This window comes from Fringilla coelebs (assembly GCF_963513975.1).
Source record: "Fringilla coelebs genome assembly, chromosome: 6".
NCBI classification, from domain to species: Eukaryota; Metazoa; Chordata; class Aves; order Passeriformes; family Fringillidae; genus Fringilla; species Fringilla coelebs.
In genome coordinates, this window is record NC_140034.1 from 33072870 (window position 1) to 33093990 (window position 21121).

General features: G+C 42.4%; 1 protein-coding gene across 1 annotated transcript; it reads right to left on the bottom strand.

Moving 5' to 3' along the window:
- Window positions 1-161: 161 nt before the first annotated feature.
- On the bottom strand, window positions 162-20849 carry ARG2 (arginase 2). Its single transcript, XM_084208232.1, has 8 exons — window positions 20665-20849; window positions 20497-20569; window positions 7308-7485; window positions 6348-6507; window positions 2827-2921; window positions 2597-2701; window positions 1247-1383; window positions 162-377 (listed from the first exon to the last, which is right to left on the bottom strand). The coding sequence occupies exons 1-8, from the start codon at window positions 20779-20781 to the stop codon at window positions 172-174; spliced, it is 1071 nt and encodes a 356-aa protein (XP_084064358.1). The 5' UTR covers window positions 20782-20849; the 3' UTR covers window positions 162-171.
- Window positions 20850-21121: the final 272 nt, after the last annotated feature.

Consider the following 21121-nt stretch of genomic DNA (forward strand, 5'->3'; position numbering starts at 1 on the left):
TACTTAACTAAATGAATAAATCTTGCTATGTAATAAAGTAGCCACCGATCAATGGAAAAGCTAGTTTATTTAAAAACTGAGATGTTAACAGTATTTGCCAAGTGTTGACAATCTATCCACTCAAGTGCCTCAGCAGAACTCTGTAGTGTCCAATATATCCAACATGGGTTCTTAAATCCTCACTTGCTCTTCACTGTCAGATTCATCTGGAGAGCTGGGTGTTGGGAGTTCATCAAAAGCGATGTGCGCTCCTTCCCTTGTCTGCCCAAAGCACGTTGCTATCACATCAACTGCAAGGCCAGCAGTTGCTTTCACTGCCTCTTGAGAAGCTCCGAGCAGTGGATTGACTTCAACCATGTCTACAGCTGAAAGCATTCCTGTGAAAATGATTTGCAGCTTTGTTACTCTGACAGAGGGTACAGTCTTCTGCACGGTTTCGTTTGCAGCGTTTTATTCACTGTAGCAAGTCTGGTATTTGGGTTTGTGACCTGCTCTACCCCTTAGACAAGTAAGATTGACACTCAAGGGATGAAGTTTGTTCTCAGATGCAAATTTGTGGTTTTAATTTGGTTCTTTCTTATATCATCACTACCTCACTCATTCGTGCTTTCAGCATTCAGGAAAAACATTTGGTGTTCCATACACATTTATGAGAGGAATGTTTTTTCTCCCAGTCCAAAAATGAGAGGTTACAAAATAGTCTCACCTCGTTTTCCTTTGCCATCTTGTTATGAATCTATAGGCTAGTGTCTGGTTGGGATTTTTTAACCTTCTTTTACTGCAAATAATATTGTTTAAACATATTAAATAAAAACTTGATGGTAATAAGATGAAAAGTCCTCATATATTGAATCAACTGCAGCATATTTTATGAAAGCTTGATTTGTTAGTCTTGAATCCTAGAATGAAACTTCAAAGTTTAAGACTGTTTGCACCCATTTTTGTATTCCAGATGCTCTTTTTCACATCTTGCCTCATGTGTTTAGGATTAGGGAACAGTACTACACATTTTAACATACTGTATATTTTCTTTTGCTAAGCTGAAGTTGTTGATGGTTAAGATGCTTCCAACACCAAGGGAATTGCCCAACCACAGGACTTCTTTTTCCCTTACTGAAGGCTGAATTACTTTGCAGGCACCTTTGCTCTCACTTCACTTACTATCTATACCAGAAAAACATAAGCAGTAAGAGCTCTGGGTAGTTTGTCCTGTCCTTGCTTAGCCCCATACTGCTGGTCAGCTTACCTGTGTTGTGTATTTCCTCTGTGATGTACATGCCTTCTCTGTAAGTTAATCCACCTAGAACAGGAGTCCCCGTTGCTGGAGCCAGTGAGGGATCAAAAGCATCAATGTCAAAACTCAGGTGAATTGGTCTCTGTCTCCTGAGACAGAATAAAACAAGAAGAGCAATCTTAGAGCCTTGCATTTTTTCTATGGATATTTCTTACTGTCTAGGCTCATCAGCAACGTAGCATCAAGCTCCTTGAACCATGTCTCATATACTTTAAAAAAGCATCTACTCAGCAAGGATTTGGTTGAAGATAAGTACTTTAGTTCAAACCATCTTAACTGGTATTTGTCATCTTAGTGGATTGATGTAGAGAAGTGTATGATACAATCCAGCCTTTTCTCCTTTTGTACAGAAAGCCAGGGTGAAGCCAGCCTGTGCATGGCAGCTAGGATGGAGGAAGCACCGAGCTCAAGGATTTCACTGACAGTTCATCAAGATGAGCATTTTTCAGGTCAATACTTAAGGGCTGCATCCAAACCCTGCCATGTAGTCTAACTGCTGAAGTAGTAAAGGATGATCTCAAACCTGAAGTGTTAATTACTTACTTTATCACTGCCAGCTGATGACAGCTTAAACAGGACACTGCTTGTCACTCACATGAATTGTTTAAGTGACAGCCTGCATACTTCCAACTTACTGCAGATGCTCAGTAAGGAGAAGCACCTTACTTGGTACAGCTGCAGCTAGGAAGGGTGAGCACACCTTTAGAAAACAGCAGCATGCAGCACAGGTTCTAACCTGTGGCAGAGGTTACCCTTTCTAAGTGACCCTCTCCCAGCTCCTAGCATGATTTGCTCCCTGACCTGGTCCCCCAAACTTGAACAAGAGTCACAAAGGCTGCAGTAAAGGAGTGTTTAAAGTGAGCTTTACCACCTGCACTGGCACTGGTAGCCACCATCAGGACATTGTGTGTGAGCATTCCAAGGAGGAAGCCATCAAATGCTTCCACTTCCCATACCAACAGCTCATTTCAAGTTACTGTCAAGTTGCTGTATGTATTTTTAAAAGTGTAACGTGTATCCTGCAGTCTGAGTTGATTCAAACATCTTGTCAAACTGCAGAAAATGCAGAATTACTTAACAGAACCAGACAGTATAAAACAGAGCCACAACTGCATTGAGTCATAATCTGTCACAGCCATCTGCCAAACACCATGAAATGGCTCCAGTGCTGAGGCTTCCCTGTATACTGGACACTGTCACAGTTCTGTACGGCCACCTTACATCAAGTGACCTTCACTTCAATAACTTTCAGGAAAGCAGACGTTCAAAAAGAGCAGTTTAAATTAGATAATAGTTCATTACCTGCCCATCAGTCGTTCAAAGGTTCTTTCCATAACTTTCTGAATTCCAAGGCGATCGATATCCCTCATAGAAAAATACTGGATGTCAAAGTTCTTCAAAATATAGCTGTGAAAATATTTTTTTAAAACAGTCATTATTGGTTTAAGCTGAAATCTAGCAACTCTAATGGATGAGATTTCAAGCTTATTATTTCAGCCTTTACAAAAATCGTTTAATCTAAACCAACTTACTACTCAGCAGGATCCACGTCCCTCAAACCAACGTACACGATATCAGATGCTGAAAGGCAGGGCTTTAGCCAGGAAAAGCCAGGAAGTTGTGGTACCTGCAGGCAGAGGTTTGGTATTAGGTCACCTTAGTGATATACTTAACAAAATGCTATTTAATGCTTCCCTGAAAACTTTGTATTGATTTATAGCATCCTTTCTCTCTCTAAATAGAGACACCTCTGCACTTGATGGTTTGGTTGATGTAATCAGTCCTTACCTTCATTCCTGTGTTCAACTGAGGTAAAGTGATATGACTTTATCTGAGTTGAATGTTAATGGATGAAGTTTTTAATTCTTCTGCATTTTCCAGTTTGAAGAGGAGGAGGACTAAAAAGCCTGAATCCACAAGCAATAGGTAATTTGCATCAGTGAGTGTAAGGAGGAATGCTAAATAGATATCCAGATGTGGGTCACTTACACAGGGCACTTAATGGTGATGCTCTGTAACCAGTACATTATGCTTAGGTGGAAGAATGAAAACCAAGGCAGCTGTATCTTTTTAGGAGAACTACCAAAGTTATACAAACTTACAAAAACAGTATTAAAGATGGATAAATTCAAAGTGGGAAGTTGAAAAAAAAGAAAAAATAAAAGAGGGGGATAAAAGCAGGGCAAGAAGTTGGACTTCTGCAGTGGGCTACATCATGCTGGCTGTTGATGCAGAATTGAAGAGAGTTAGGTCTAGGACAGCAGCTGAAAGATTATGAAGTCTTTGTTTTTCAGCTTTGGCAATTAAGTAGTCATGCTATGGAATTATAAAACCTCTCAGTTAGTAACACTTGCTAATTTTAAGAGTGATTTAAATTAACTCAAATATCTCCTTCTCCCAGCTCTGAAAATGGCTACAGCCAATACAGCTGTCAAGTAGCTAAAAGGTTTTGTTTCCCTCTTAGACTTCTCAATTAGACTACTAATTAATGCAATATTGGATGTTTTTAAAGGTGAACACACCCATAGCTATAATTAATTACATTGGGTTAAATTAGCACAGATTATAAAGTATTTGCTACTCTATGACAATGACCTAAGCCTTTCCAGTCATAAATTAAATGACTGAAGAGGCATAAATGAATTGGAGACTGCTAGGGAAAATAAATTCAGGTTTCAAAAATGAATTACACAAAATTTATCATACATACATCAGAAACTGAGCATAGTAATGACATAATGGCATAACATTGTCAGATACTCTCTAGTAGTAATGATTCAGTAGATTTAATACTGCAATTTCAATAATACCTCATTTGTAAATAAATAAAATTGAATGTATTAACTGCCTTTGACAGGTTCTTTGCTTTGTTACAATGGGAAGGGAGTTGCTGATAGTAAAGCCAGAGGGGCAGGCATTTTCATGGGAAGGTGCTAATAGCAGTTTGTGAGTTTGGATGGTTCCAGGAGCCCTGAAGCAGTCAGGAAAGCAGGATGATAATTATTTTTGTCCCAATATCGACTCAGGTGCTGTATTGGATAAGAGTACGAGGGTGAGCCACGTGCACTTCTGCACACATAATGGTTTGCTCCAGAGTCAGAGGGGTATTAACCAGACAAACCATTGTCAAAGGCATACTGGTCCTACTGCTAAAGAGCTGATTAAAAATTCATAGTTGTAGAAGCCTTGTGGTACCAGCAGGACTCATGTTAGTTTTCCCCCCTCTAAACAGGAATACAGTAGGGTAAGAAAACCCCCTGAGTGAGTGCACACTCCTGTTTGTGCACCTGCACAGCCAGGCCTTGAGTGAGCTGCTTCTGCAGAGGCATGCAACTGCTGGAGTTGAGGTGGGCTTGTGACAAGATCCCATAGCCAGCACCGTGCCTGAGAAGCTTGCCACTAAGCATAGCCTAATCTTACTCTTTCTTCACTACTGCTGCTTGCAAGAAAGGCCTGCTCCCCCCACTGACCCCAGAAAGCTTACAGATATTCTTTTAGCCTGTCAAAGATCCCAATAATTGTAAAAAATTACTGCTTTTCTATGCTGTTCAAGAACTGGAACCCAACAGACCAATATATTGTCATTCCTCAGCTATTACAGAACTTTAGTGTTGTTCTGTTTCCACCAAGCCATAAACTGTTCACCTTAAGTGAGCTCTAAAATTCACAAAATTTTCTCTTTATTTATCTCCCTTGAGAAAGTGTGCACAGGTGCCAAAAAATAAAAAAATATCACCCCCTTTAACTTATGGGCAAAAAAGTAGAAATACAGTAACCTTTAATATAAACCTTTTCATGTTCAGGGAGTGTTCCAAAAAGCTCCATTAGTTTTGCATTACTTTGGGAATTCCAACACGTTTGTAGAGCCCCCATAAGAATGGCTAGAAAGAGTAAAGTGTGTAAAATCACTAGATTATTCTATTGACTTGTGGATGGAAATAATTCAAAAGAATTTGCAGGAGAAAAAGCAGAAGAACTTTATGGGATGACTGCAGTATTGCCATGCTGAACAGGAACTGATGCAGTGCTATCTTCAGTAGCCATACAGAGTTAAACATGCTTGTTCTTGCTTGGAAAGGGTATACTTCCAGCAACACAGCATCCCAAATTTGTCAGAGAAATGAGAAAATTAGGAGTAAATGCTAGCAATGCAGAGTGCCAAAATAATGCAGTCAGGTTTTCTGCAGCTCCAGCATCCATTCTCAAGATGCAGTTGCTGATCCTGCTCTCAGTGTCCAGCCTAAGCTACAGCAGAAGCAGATTGTTGTATCAAAGTTCTACCGCAGAGGCCTCGGCCGTTCACTGCACAGGTGCTGCAGGTCCCTGACACAGCCCACAGCTAAGCCAGGCAGGGGACCTCAGCCTTAGGTCAGCCTACTGCTCAGCATCTTGAGAGCAGCAAAAACGGGCCATGCACACTCCATGTGCCCCAGGAAACAGCTCTTTTTGGCCTCTTTTCAAGAAAAAGGCTCTCTCTTTAAAAGCTCACTGCAAGCAGTTCCAGCTGTTTCGATTTGTAATATTTACAGTGGAACCAATGCCAGAGCAGCCAGTTAGGAGAGATCATAGAGCAACAGCCCCTGTCAGCCCCCAAGGTTGTCAAAACATAGAAGAGCCAAACTAAGCAGAAGCAGCATGTGAGGTATGCAGGAACCAGCTGTTCCTGGAGGTGAGCTCAGCTGGCCTCTCACAGGCTGGGCTCAGGGGAGGTTCCTGCCCAGCCTCGGCAACAATGCCACTCAGTGACTCAGGAGCAGCACCAGTCAGCTGCTGTGTGCAGCTCAATGTGCAGCCCACGAGGGTGCAAACACAAAGAAAAGCTTTTTCTCATTGATGTCTCTGAGTGTGCCTGTATCTGGGTTTACATGTGTTTGTGGCGCTTGTATGTGCATATGTGCATGTATGTGCATGTGTACACGCACAGCAATTCGTATTTTTCCTTGTACTCTGATAGAAAAGATCTGCATTTGCAGCAGGTAAGAAAGAACCTCACATCAGCAATGGTGCAATGCTCTGAGGTGCCATGTAGGATAACTATAATCAGGATACTCACTTTATCTCGAAGCTCCCTTAGGAGAAATGAGACAGGCTGTCCATGGAGGCTCCCAGACTGAGTTGTGAGAGGAGTGTTGATGTCAGCATGTGCATCCACCCAGATCACTCCGAGGTGTGGGCACTGCCGTGCATGGCCACTGACAGAACCAAGTGCCAGGCTGGAAGTACAGTAACAAAGTCTTTGGTCATCATTTCTCCTTCAGAACAACTACAAGGACAAAGGGGAGTTCTCCCAGCTTCAATCAGCTGTGTCATTACATTTTCACGCATCAGACATCTCTGACATTATAAAGGGAGCATCCCATACAAACTTCATGGCATGCCACTGCTGTGATTCCAGGAGGCCAAGTAACTACAGGGCTATAGTAACAGATAAGCCACAGCTCTCTGCTGTCACCCTTCCCACACACTTAATCTTCACCTGCTCTAGGTCCAAATGCTCCAGAAAATTAGCCTGTTTTTATTCTACTCATGACACCTTCCCCCACAATTCCTTACATGCCCTACCATCTTCAACCAATTCTCAGACCACAAGTTAGAGAAAAAGAGGAAAAAGATTCATGTTGTAAGATCTATTGCAAAATTGTCTGTGTGTAGGTGCTACAAACCTATCTTAAGACGTGACGGGCAAAAGAGACATCACTAAAATTCAGCAATAAAGAAACAGAGCAGTTCCTCTGAAGGAACCTGATGACACAAACTTTCCCAAAGAGGAAGATCTCAGTTGTGTGCCCACACAACTGATCACAGACCAGTCTGGAACTAAGCAGTACTGTCTGAGAAGGTCAGGTTCTTTTAACTGTCTTCTTTGTTCCACCCGAAAAGCCCATCCCCTAAGGTATTGCCAAGAAATGACCCCTGAGTTGTTCCCCAAGTTCCCTTGTTTAATAAATTAAAATATTGCGCTCCAAGTGTTGACCTGCAGCATGAACCACTAATTGTTTTTAGGTCAGCTCACCTGTGATCACCTCCTAAAGTCACACATCTGTGTCCAGCAGCTACTGCTCTGCTCACTGCATCAGCCAGCATCTGGCTGGCCAAGCCCACCGACCGCGGGTACAAAATCAGGTTGTTGTACAGTTCATCGTTGGGAACTTGAGTGAAATTCAAATCTCCAAAGTCGTGCACTTGGCATCCTGGGAACACAGCAACAAAAGGAGAGAGTGACTTATTTAAGTACCTTCCCAGGGAAATGCTCAAAATCAGTTGGGCAAGTATGAAAGGAACAGTGGAAAAGGAATGGATCCATTTGACTATCTGCATGAGATGCAACTGTCACAGCATTACAAATGAGAGAGTTTAAGACAACATTATCAGCTTAAGCTTAACATAGCTTCAATTTAGCAATGAGCTATGCCAATCATAAGAAGTCACTTAGAAGAAGTTTGGATTTTTAAAAAATTATTTCATTATAAATTCTAACATGAAAAATTATAGTCTGCATCACCATCTTCCTTCTTGTTTAGATTTTGTACAGCCTCAAATAAGCTCAGTTGCCTAAAGATTGCAGGGATTACACATTTCACTAAATATAGCTACAGTTATTTTGCATTTTCAAGGTCCCCAAAAATCCTGGGACAAAAGCACCAAGTAACAGATAATATAATTTTCTAACAGTACTTCCAGGCAGCTCCATTGGAGGATCCACTAGAGTTTTATTAAGAGAACCTGTCCATTTTCTCAACACAAGATATTCTAAAAGGCATTTTAATTCTGGGACTTTGATCCCAAAATTCTTTGAGATCCTTTCATTGTCAGTTACAGCCTGATTGGCTGTTGAACGTGAGAACATTCTAGGTGTAAAATTCAGCCTTTCCTCGAAGAGACTCAGTTTAAGACAGGCCTCTCACTGCAGGCTCTGAGGAGGGCAGTAAAGGCCCCAAGGTATTTACAGCTACACCAACAGTGGCTTAATAAGACCACCCTGAATACCAGACATGCCTGTCCCCTGTACTCCTCAGAATCACTAGTCTGTTTGCAGTTCAAAGCATCCTGGCCAGAGCGTGACATTTGGCCTTTAGCCATCTTGTGCTTAATGGGGCAATTTGAAAAATTTAAGGGAAGTCAACATGAAGAAACAGCCTTGGGGCTCTGGGTTCCTGCTTAATTTCCAGTAAGCCATTAGTCTAATGTCTAGGAAGCTGGCTCTGTGAATTTGCTTGGTGGATATTGCATAAAAGCTTACTTGAAAAATACATGACTTCTTTATATTTCAAAAGGAGTTTTTACTGATGAAATTAATGAAGGAAATTTATTGAGTCACTTGTGCAGATTTGTGCTGGGAAGTAGGCAAGCACACATTTTATAGCAAGGACAGAGGTGGGCAGATATTGGGGTATTTGCAAAGGAACATGTCAGCTGAGCACAGCTGTTTGAGGAAAGATTGAATAGATATCCTAGCAACTCAGAAAACATTCTCTGCATTGACTTAAAGCAGTAAGCAGGACCATGACATACCACTCCCAGCTTTTCAGAAGGCACACAGGTACCCAACTGCTTTTTTTTCTCCCATAGACAATACCTAATTAAGCAACAGGATGAAGACTTTGGAATTTTGAGCTCATTATGTTCACATTTGAATGTGTTATCTGATCTCTGTGACCACTATGTTTCCTACCCCCTGTTTATTCTAGGGCTGTGCAGAAGCAGAAAAAAGCGAGTTCCAAGATGTTCAGTAAATGTTACAAGTGTTTTTTAATTTGTGTCCTCCTGCAAGGCTACTTCTCCCACATATGCACACTGCTGCACATTTCAGTATTTTAAAGTTTGATGAAAGTACTTGAGCAAGCCTGGGAGACAAGTTCTGGAAGTAAGACTTCAATGGGTGTCAAGACCTTTTGGACAGACTCTTGTACAAGGGAATAATGCCTTTGATCCAATACCTCTGACATCTGTGTGAAATAAATCTGCAGTTGGGAGCCACGTGCAGTGAGTTATACATTGCAGGACAACACATTATACAGTGTAATGGAAGAAATTACTACAACTTAGGTTTTGCTCTTTCCTACAGGACATACAAGCACATGGCAGTATTTTTACCCATTAAAGGATGAAAAACAACTTCCTTTAATGCTATCACAAAACTGCACCTTCAGACCAGTATAAAACAAAGATCCAACTATGCCATCACTCCTTGCACTGATTCCTTGAAGGAATCAGTTAAAATTCTCCAGGTTATGCTCAAGGCAGGCCACACGTGGCAGATTGGAGCAAGTGTGTTTAGAGAAGTAGCAAGTGTTTAGTAATTTCTGCTTTACCCTGCCCACCTCCAAGATCCCATTGTAGGGCAAAAAGGTTCAGCTTCTGAATAAAAGACCCCATTTGTTTCTTAGGATCATATCAGGTTTATATAGCTTAACACTTTTGTGGTCCAGAATTCTGCAATCTTGTCCACTTTTTGAACACATGGTACTCTTAATTCCCTCTAATTATTTTTATAGAAAAGCCTAATGTCTGTTAAAGATGACAGATGCCTTCAGTTTTTGTTACCATCTTCTAAAGTTTAGATAGTGTTCATGAACCTTGTGGCAGTTTCTCTTCTCAGCTTTGTGCATCAGTTGTCTCTAGGCCCACTGGACTTATGTGCTTGCAGGGGACAGCTCAGGTTTCCCAAGGTGATAAGGAATGCTTTCAGCCAGCTATCCAAAGGCTATCTGATTCATCTCAGAAGTACATGCTAATCCAATACTCAAGCATTAATATCTTCTCTTGCTATTATTTCTTTTAATGGTGCCTAGTGTTTTGAAAATGGGATTAAATTACCTTAGGGCAAAGGGAAAGCTTAGTGAATAGACAGTGCACAGACAAAGAAATTCACAGTACTTAGATATGCCATGTATCCCAAAGTGTGGGAAGTGCATGTGTACACCCAGTTTTTCAAATGACCAGATACTAGAGATGAAATCAACATGCACATTTGTCTTAATGGTACTGAACAAAGAAAAACAGTTCAGTTCATCAAAAACTACTTGAATAATTTGACATAGCTTCTGTTTTGAATCCCAGCTATTAGTCTAAAACTTAAAGATCTGAATTGTTTTCCATTTCATCTGCCTGCTTGCACCTAGATTTAAGTTTATTTCTTAAATCAAAGCTCTCTCAACTACATTATCTGTGCACAGAAATTGCTCAATGGATAGACAAACTGTACTGCTGTGCAGTCTGGGGGACTTTGCTGTTATTTGGTCATTAGTGAAAGATTTTCAAATCTACCTCACCAAGCAATATCCATTCACTTTCTTTGGGAGCTGGGACACTATTTTATATAGATACTAATATTTTATTTTATATAGATACTAATACTTCGAAACAAAACAGCTTTTTAAATCAGCACCAAAAGTTAACATGAAGAACTTTTAAAAGGCAGTAGATTCAAGTTCTGAAAGGTAGAAAAAGCTTTGGGCAGATAGGAAAGCGAGTTTCCTTACATTTATTAGAAAGCATAGCATCCACAGCATTTGTCAGTGAAGCAGGTCAGGTCTAGCCAGGATTAAAGTTCTTTTAAATTGAAACATACCTTAACTACCATACAGTACTTTAGGAGTAAGCAGCACAGACATTTTGCTAGTAATGAAAGAACATAAAACTAAATGTGATCAAAAGTCTTTTGTTCACACTTTCAAGCCCTACCAGAAATTACTTTCAAATGAAAAATATATTATGTTTGATTCATTAGACAATTATCAACCACGTAGGAAATTTGTAACAACCAAATACATACAAGTTGGCTCCGTCAACACTCTGGCTCAAGCAGAGATCCCTTTTTGAAATGAGGGAAACAAAACAGCAGGCCTGAGTAATCTATTTCTGTTACAGAAGCTTGAAAGAGATCCAAGGGAGATGAAGGTGTCAATCGGAGCAGGAACACACAGTGTGGTTACATAACTAAGCCTGCACATGCACGGCAGTCCTGCCACAATGCACCACCAGCTCAGGAGTGCAATCCTCAGGGCTTCAATGCCCCCCTGTCATCAGAGGTGCCTGGGGGCACATTTCAGACAGAAAATAATAAACTAGCTTGAAATAGTTTGCACAGGAGATCATTCCCAGGTTAATTTCTTTTGACCAGAACAGATTAGGGAAAGATCACACGAGCATTCAACCTGCAGACCAGGGGATGCACAGCTGTCATTTATCCAGCCTGCACAGCCAGAACCTTACTTGTATCAGATAGAACCAATCTACATTTTTCCTACTTAGGAGCCTTAGACTTCAAATTAAAAAAAAAAAAAAAATCACACACACAAAAAAATCCCCCAAACACCACCACCACCAACAAAAAAAAAACCACCCCAAAAAAACCAAAAAACCAAACAAAACCCCCCTACACCACTAAACAAAGAAACCCCAACAAATTAAATATATACCTGAAAAAACTGTCCTCTGCATGCCTAAATAAGCTGTTAATGTATCAGTCATGCTCAACTCAGTTATTTTGCCATTAGAGAATGATTTTATAATCTTTCACTGGGGACATAACATGTCTTTTAGCAAGCTGTATGACAAGTCTGAAGTTCACTTCCTATCATAAGCAAAATACACACAGTAGCCAGCAGTTGCTACAGTAATTTCCCTGCACAGATTTAGAGAATTGTCCTCTGTAAAAACAGGCAGCTCATGTCAGGTGGCATTTAATTGGAAAACATCTGGGCAGCAGCACAGAAAGCCTCCCCCCATCTTCCCCTACTAGGAAACTGCACCAGCAACAGAAGCAGCCAACTTGATAGTAGGAGATTCAGCTTTCCAAACCCAGGCTGTTTGCTGACATTGCCCCAGGGCACATTCACATAATAAATATGAAAGCTCTGCAAGGCAGCAAATGGGAATTGGAACAAAAGCACAAGGAACATGGGATAGAACTGATCTCCCAACACTGCTGGTTTACACTGGGCATTTGTGAACTGGACTTTAAAAAAGACCCCAAAACCTAAATTAATGGGAAAAGTAAATCCTCTCCTGCGTGAACTACTCTCAAAGGAATCTGGAAATCCTATGGTTACTAGACCTTCTTCCATACTATGTTACATATAAAGTTGCTCACATAAAAGCATCACTTCTGCAAACTGTTTTCTCAACTTTATAGCACCATTTACTAAACCACCACAAACATAAAAAGGGCTTTTAGGATGCAATGACTATTATGAACAATGTTTATAGGCAAACTTAACATTTTACTTCACGTAAATGAAACCAAGTTACCATCCTTCTTTTCAGTATAAACCACTGGCTTATGGTGGGGACTTTGTAATCCTTTCTCAGAGACTGTCAAAATGTTACACAACAGCAAACAAATGATTCAATTCATTATGACCAATGCATTCTAAAGTTTTTTTTAAGGCAGTTTTAACCCTCCAGAATTATCCAGGACATGGGTGTATTACAACTACACAAACAAAGTGCATGCTTTCATTTTACATGAATAGGAAATTAGGCTAGCAAGGTTCCCACTGCAAGAGGCAGACTTCTGCAGCCTAATTTAATCATAACCTGCTTGCTAGGAACTTCCTTACAAAGCATCTACTTCTCTTTAAACTGAATAGGTATCTGATAGAAGAGGTATAGGTGTATATATAGGTTGGATACATAGTTGATGGCTCAATAGATGCCTGTCAGCTCTAAAATTTCACTTCCTTAAAGGCAAGTTCTTGTCTGAGCAATTCCCATCCTTTTATTTGAAATTTTTTGTCTGGTTTAAGACAAAGTTTCTGTAGCTATAAATATTTAAAAAGCTTCATCTCCTACAAAAGCAACAAGCAAATCCAATTCCAACTGCTGCCCCAAGTCTGTAGTCAAGATGTCCCTTGCATAAAGAGAGCCAAAAATTATTTTTCCAACCCCAAATCGAGCAGCCACCTTATTTCCCTTTGAAAATTGCTTATAACTTTAATCTCTGATGAAATTCAGTGCAGTTGACCTTAAAAGGTCTTCAAAAACGTCAGTCTGAGGTGTTGGGAAACATTTGCACAGTGGCTTACATCAGAGCGAAGGGTGCGGCTATTGCGTCTGCCCCACCACCAGCAAACCCTGCACGCGTTCTAATTCCCCTCAAATAAGCTTAACCCAGACACAGCTCTGATAACAGGAACACAATGGGGCCCTTACAGCCATGAGGATCACAATGCCAAAAGAGCTTTCCTCAACAACAAGCACCTTGTGCTTTAGATTGTTCCAAAAGTAAACAGTTATATTACATTCCTTAACCCAGGCAGGTAACACTTGAGAGGAAGGGAGAGTAAAATATATGAGAGATTACTGAATTTCTCTTCCTCCCTCTTAACCAGCTGGGAGAAACTAACATCTGACCACTTCTTCATATACAAATGAAAAATCTGGTGGGTTGTTGGTCTATGGGTTTTATTTTTTTTTGTATTTAACTTCAGTGCTTCATTCCCTGCTTTTCAGCAGGTGGTGTGATAATAGAAATTTCCACCTTTCATCTAAAACCAGTCCTCCATACCATAGTCACATAAGCAGACACCTACCATAGGTCTCTTGGTCTTGTGAGTCCACAACAAGACATGTGAATTAAGTTTCAAGTGAGAAAGCAGTAATAGATCATGTGTACTGTAAAGCAGATCAAAATCCAACTCATTACCTAATTTTCCCTCTGTCATCTGCCTTTCTGCATCCCCCTAGTAACTCCTTCAACAGAATTAATACTAAAAAAATAAACCAGAATGTAATCTAAATGTACTCCAATCCAGAGAGAATTATATAGGTGCAGAAATTCAGCTAAGTCATGTATTAAAACTAATTTTATAATATGAAAATATATAGGATGGGTATCACTATAGAGAAAAAAAATATACAAAACCTCCAAGAGCTCTGTTCATTGGTCCTTCACCCTAGTCTCCTTTTATTTAAAGACTAGGAAGAAATAATCAATTCAGATTTTCCTGATCTTTACCAGCCTAACTTTATTTTTAAAGGTATTTAAACTAAACTGTCACACAAAACAATTACAGTTAAAGCACCAAGTGACATTTACCCCAAATTCACAAAGATTTTTTTAAAACCGATTTCATAAAGTGCAACCTCAAGTACGCACCAGCCAAATGGGAGAGGGAAAAACAAACATCAAATCGATGGATGGCTGACACCAACCTTTCCATTCCACAGCAGATTGTGTGCTCCATCAGCACAGGGAAGGGAAGGGAATATCAGAACCCACTGACTGCAAGGACTGCTCTGACTCTATTTGCAGTGTTAGCATTTTTCTCCTGGCTTCCAAGGCTACCTGCAATCACGCAAATACCGAAGGTACAACACTCAAAAGGATAAACTGCAGCTGCTGAGCAGAGTTGTGCACAGCAGAACACACTCCCCCAGGGGAGCTTAGCCTCCCCTGCTCAAGGCAAGGCAGCCAATGAGGTCTGTTGAGAAGAAGCAACCTAGAAACAGCCTTAGTGGAGGCCTCCTCAAAACAGGTCTCCTCCAAAACCCCAGCAGGGCTCCTTCTGCCTGCCAGGCTGTCAGAGTCAGTTCCTGGCTGCCTTACCTCACAGAGTGGAGCAGCACCTGCCCTTGATGCATTCTGACAAGTGGCATCATTTCAAAGACTCATTGCAAATGCAAGTTACAATCAGCCCCTTTGGCTGTGCTTTGATTTTTGACAAACCACTGGTCTTTGAAGGTAACCAATCATGGCTAATCCACATTTGAGAGGTAAACAAGAATAGCAGAGTCTCATGGATCTTTATCTCTGTATAAATAAAAAGAGGTAATTAAGTCTGGTTCCAGAAATAAGTTGCAGTACTACATAAGTATGTTGTACTGATATTATTAAACAGAACTGTTTGGGCATGCTTGTGTCTAAGGGAAAGGAAAGAAAGGAGGACTGCCATTTACCCATTTCATTTCAGGGGAAAAGCAGGGGGAGAGGGTGTTCCTGGGTTAAAAAACCACATTCCTATTTCTGCTTTGTAGGGAAGAAGAATTAACTGTTAGTCTGACCTCTTTATGTTATATCCAAACTGATTTTCATTCCTGAGGATGTTCCTAGCAAATAAATACTTAGCTTTGACAGTACTAGCATCAGATGTGATCAGAAATAAAAATAGATGAACAGTAGCATTTCTTACCTCAACAGTGCAGAGATTTAACTAAATAACATGCTGCTTAAATGCCAGCAATTATTTAGAATTTTGCCTATCTCCCACTTCATCAACAGCAGAAAACATAACATCAAGATCTGGCTTTTTTTAATCTATACAACAAATTTAGAGTTTATTTGAATTCTAGAGATTAGAGATATTTGACTGGCTGTACTAATGTCTTTGCAAGTTTAAAATACTGAGTTTTGTAGAGAAACTACTGATGCAAAAGCTAGTGCAAAACAAAGCTAGAATCTAGTCCAAGAATTCAAGAATCCATTCCTGACAGATCTTATTTCTAACATGTAAATCCAATTTCAGTCCAAATACAGGGCAAGCAGAATAGTACAGTTTGTCAGATTCTTCAGGGATACAGGCAACTTTTTAAACACATTTACTGGAGGGACTGATGAACGTTAATTTCCCAACAATGCAGCTGCAATTCTTGCAAGTCCAAATCTACTGAATCCCAGCACCTGTAATTATTTATGCATAATTGATGCATAACTATAAAACTGTTAATCTTCCTTCTAAACTCTTTACTGAAGAAGATTTAGGTGGACAAAAAGGAGATCTGTAGAAGCAGCTGCCTCATGATTTATTAAGACTGATACTAACCCTATGAGCTATCTTGGTGAAGAAGCAAAGTTGAATTGCTATTTCTGGCAGCAGATGTCAACAGGAGTCCAATGGTTTTGGGCAAAGCAGTAGTGTAACTCCAGAGACACGGGGATTAACAGCTCCACTCCTCTTTTAGAGGAGGTTACTCCTTTCTGAGTCACTACACTGACCTCATGAAACCTATGACTGAAGATTTTTTTCCGGTCCAACAGAAGAATGGTGATGTGATGCTCATTCTCTCTGACACGTGCAGTTCCCCTCTGTGTGTAAGCCACAATCTCTGCAGCTCACCCTTGTCAAGGCAGCAACTCAGACCCAAACTTTGCTAATCAATTCTACAGTAACCCAAATCCAAGCCTGATTAAGCCCAGCAACCCAGCTGCATGCAGTTCTAAATAAAGACCAAAAAAATTTAATTCAGCAATCAACAACAGTCAACATACAAGAATGAATACTTGGGAAGAAATCTTACACCAAACTTGTTCTCATGCCAGCAGCAGCACAGATGCTCTAAGTCACCTGAAAGGCTACAGTAACAGTAGCTCTCTATTAAGCATAAAACTGACTAAGGCCTTTCTCTCCTCAAGTAAGAGGACTAGGAAAAACTCTGGACTGAAGTTTGATCAGATTCTCTGCCTAATCTGCAGCAAACAGGAGAGACCCAAGAAATTCTCACTTTAAAAAACTTCATACTTTGCACCTTCAGCAGCTTATGCACCTGCTGCCCATCTCCTCCCCTCCTAGCCAAAAAAAGTCCAAAAGCCTCCACATATTGCACCCATTTCTGTTTACTGTTAGAGCAATACATAGACCTCCATGCTATACACCCTTTTCTCTCCCATGCCAGAGCTGTGTGTCTCTGTTTTCACACAGCACGTTTACTTTGGCAACATGTCTTTTAAGGTGGTAATATTTTAGTTTCCCTCAGGAGAGGAAGCAAAGCCAAAAGACAAACATCTCCAAGGTGAATAAAAATCCCCACAGGCAGAGTAAATTATACTTTAATTTACTCCTGCTAGACCCACTGCTTTTGGCTTGGGACTCCTGCTACAGTAACTAATACGCCTTGAGCTACTACCAACAGGTAACTGTGATCTCTCTGCTCCTGACAACGGGGAAAAAAGTCAAATTGGTGGCTCAGACTCATCTCTGACAGTCTGGTACAGACTAGCAACAACATCTGCCTCTGTGCTCCCTCCTCGGATTTCAGCCTAAGCATAAACAAGCAGTTCACAGGCAGTCATTCACTGAGGCAGCCAAGAAGTTACTATACCACGTAGGTATGGTCACAGAATCTTTCAAGGGAGGGATCCCCCATGCCCCCCAAAAAATAGGAATTGGAATAGCAGCTCAGAACACTACAAAAGGACTATGAAAAAATAGAAATGAGGATAGGGTTAAAGAACAATAAAATTTCCCCACCACCGCCCCCCCCCCCCCCCCCCCAAATACACCAGACAGTGAAAGCAAAGTGGAAAACAATGTAAAAAGTGAAAACAAAAGTTTAGTGTTCACTCTTTCTGATATGGCTGGAGCATTATCAACAGAAGTCATTAAATAAGACAAACATGTGAAGAGCCATGTGGCTGCTTCATACTCAAAGTAAGAAATATAGTATATGCATCTTACTACCCAAATCCTGCCTTTTAGAGAACACTCCAGAGCACCTTCATTTTATACAGGTCGAGTTGAACTTGAATTACAAATGGAAAATGAATAAATCAAAACCTTAAATAAACAAACGTTAACATTTCAGGCAAACACAAGAGTCTGATCACCAGAAATCTCTCCCACTTGAAAGACAGTGAGGGCAGTTTTCAAAGTTACTGTTAAAGCAAAGGAATACTGCTTCTTTCCCCCATCTATACTTCTTTAGATGGCCCAGAATCCAGCCTCACTCTTGTACTGGGAAGCATCATTCCACATTTCATACCTAGTTTCAAACTGGCAATGACAAGGAAAATCAGGTTTATAGCATGTTTTCATACCCAAGCAGGGAATGGGGGCATGTAACAAACACTTTCCATATGCACTCACATACACAGACCCTGTGGTCACAGATGCTTCAGAGCTTGCCAGTACAGATGACAGTGCCCTGTGTCTTAGACAAATGCTATTTATTTTTAAAGGAGAAACCTGCCCTGCTGCAGTATAATTTGCCTGGTCCTGGAAAATAATCAAGAATCCATGAAAATTATTAACTCCTATAATAAAACAGAAAAATAGAATGTCTGAATTAATAATAAGAATCATACTGTTGCTCCATTCATACTGTGGCCTTCTTAAAAGTATGAGCAGAAAATTCATAGTGTTATGAAGACAGAGAAAGCAGCTAAAGTTTCACTGCTAGTCCAACATACCACAGGACTGCAAGTAATGGCACTATTACAACAGCACTGCAGCTAAAGCTATCCTGGCATCCTAGGGAAGAAAAATAAGTAGCCCACATATAAAAATAATAATTTGTTAAGTTTCCATGAACAACAAATGTGTACAGAACAAAAGGCTACATGGTAGCATCCTCCTCCATCCAGCACCCTCCCCTCTAGCAGATTGTCTTTGCCCTGTAAATCATTCCTCTGTCATCGTTGCAGGATGGGTCCTCACAGCAGAACCTGTTCTTAAAAGGGCTGCAGAGATTTAAACAGCAATAGACATCAGCACCACCTTAAAAAACAAACCAACCTCACCCCAGTGGAAGAGCACACCAGCAATAGGAAACTGCAGCTGCAGAAGGAAGAGCCTCTAAAAACTGTAAGGAAACGGCAAGTACGTATCTCCATGTGCATAACTGATTGATGAGTAAACAACCTATAAGAAACTAAGCAGTAAAAGTATTTTCTAAATTTGGTTTAGCTTGCTTCATTTCTATCCCCATAACATTTTGATACTGAAATCCAGAAGGGGCTCGAATTTCCCTTTCTTTCTACCTTCTACAAGCTCCTGTTGAAGTGAACTTGTGTCAGGCAAATGAGAGGGCTTTTTCTTCTAGTTTTAAATTTTGTTGGGTTTTGTGGGTTTGGGGTTTTCATCAAAGAATTCTTACAAAGTGGAAACATTAGCTCTGAACCACTTGAAAGAGAACCCCAAGCCTTCCAGTATAAAATTCTGTCATTGGTACAAAATAATCTGCTGCCTACAGTCTTATTTAGAAGAGCATCCTCCTTTCAAACCTAGCAATTTGTTAGTTTCAAATAAACTTTAGGCTCAGTAACTATTCCAGTACAAAGAACCTCTTTTAGACGCCCTCTTGCACATTTGCTGAGATGATGGCTCTTGCTCACTAGAATTCAAGTACTGCCAAGGACAGCAAGTGTCTGTACTTTGCAAAAACAAGCGAGGAAAAGAATATCTACTCATTTGGCTGCCAACTGGGACTTTTCAGCTTGTGAATCATAAGATAGGCAGGATATGCCTACAGGGCTGCACAGAACAATTGTTTCTGTTTTGATGAGTTCTTACAATTCAGAATAAAACTGCTAGAGGGTTATTAGGCAATTATCTCTGTATGCATCTAGTCTCCACTGACACTAACCACCCAGGGAGCAGATATCGGTTCTTTCTGTGGTCCATCCCTGCAATCCATCCTCATCACACCATTTTCAGTAACACTCTTTAGATTAAAGATTCTCCAAGACACAGGTCAGCTTTGCAAGTTTCTATCCCTTATGTCCTGTTTCTAGTAACTGTGGTACAGCTTTCTGCAGGTCTCAGCTTGCAGAAGTAATAGATGTGAAAAGCTGAATCACAATTAAGTGCGTGGATTTGCTTGCACAAAAAGACCAGAAACATCCCGTTCACAGGGTGGTATTTGTGAGCGTTTCCAAAGACTTCACACAAGACCTCATACATAAAACTGAGGACTTCTCCAGAAAATTCTGAATTTCACCACCTAGAAGCTTACGAATCTTTTAGGAACAAACTGGTAACGAACAGAGAATGAAAAAAAAAAGAAAATGCAAAGCCCACAGTAGGTGATAACCCGAGGATCACAGTTACTTGTCTGGATGCCGTGGGTGCACACAGCGATGCAAACTGCCTCTCGCTCCCCCGGCTCTCCCGGAGTCAGCACGGGAACGGCACACGCTCCATGTGCCAGCGCGGGCGGCTCGGGCTGCGTCCCGCTGTTCGGGGCAGCCGGAGCGCATCGCTGCCGGGCAGCAGGGACCACCGGCCGCTCTTTGTTCCGGCACCCCCGCAGTGCCCCGTGCTGCTCCTCCCGGTGCGGAATGCGACGAGCCTCTCCCCTGCCGGCACCTCCGCAAGGCTGCGGGCATCGCCGGCGCGCTCCGCGAGTCACGGGAGGCAGGACCCGTCTCCCCCCGCCCGCAGCGAGCGGCTGAGTCACGCTGCCCCGAGAGGCGAGGGGGCGATGCGGGCAGCCCCGCAGCCCCGCCGCCACCCCCGCCCGCCCGCCCGCCGCGCTGTGCTCACCGAGCCCGGCCAGCCGCTCCACCAGCCCCGCGGCGCGGAGGGTAGCGGGGCCGTGGTCCACTCCCCGCCGTTTCTGCGAGACAAAGAGAGGGGGAAAGCGTCAGACAGCGCTGCCGGCAGCCAGGTACGCGAGCCCCGCCGGCAGCCGGCGCCCCCCGCGATGCCCACCTGGCCCCTGGAGAGCGGGGCTCCCACCAGCGCCACGGAGTGCGCCCGGCGGCGCGGCTGGAGCGCGGCGTCGGGCAGGGCGCGGAGCAGGCGGGCGAGGGGCCCGCGCAGGGCCATGGCGGGGCGATGCTGCCGCGCGCCGCCCGCGCCCCGCTCTCTTTAGCGCTCCGCGCCGCCCCCCGCGCGCCGCGGCCCCGCCCCTCGCGCCCCCGCGCCGCCCGGCCAACGGCAGCGCGCGCGCACGGAGGTGTGTCCCGCCCCTCCCCCCCCCCCCCCCGCGCGGCCCCGCCCCCGCCGCCCCGCCCCGCCCCGCTGCCCTCACGCCCGGCCGGGGTTTTTCCACTGCGGCCGCCTCGGCCCGCCGCCGGTGCGGTAGGGATACCGCACCCCGCCGGGCCGCCGCCCCTTCACCGCACCCCCCGCAGGCCGAGGGCAGCCGCTGCCGCACCCGCCCCTT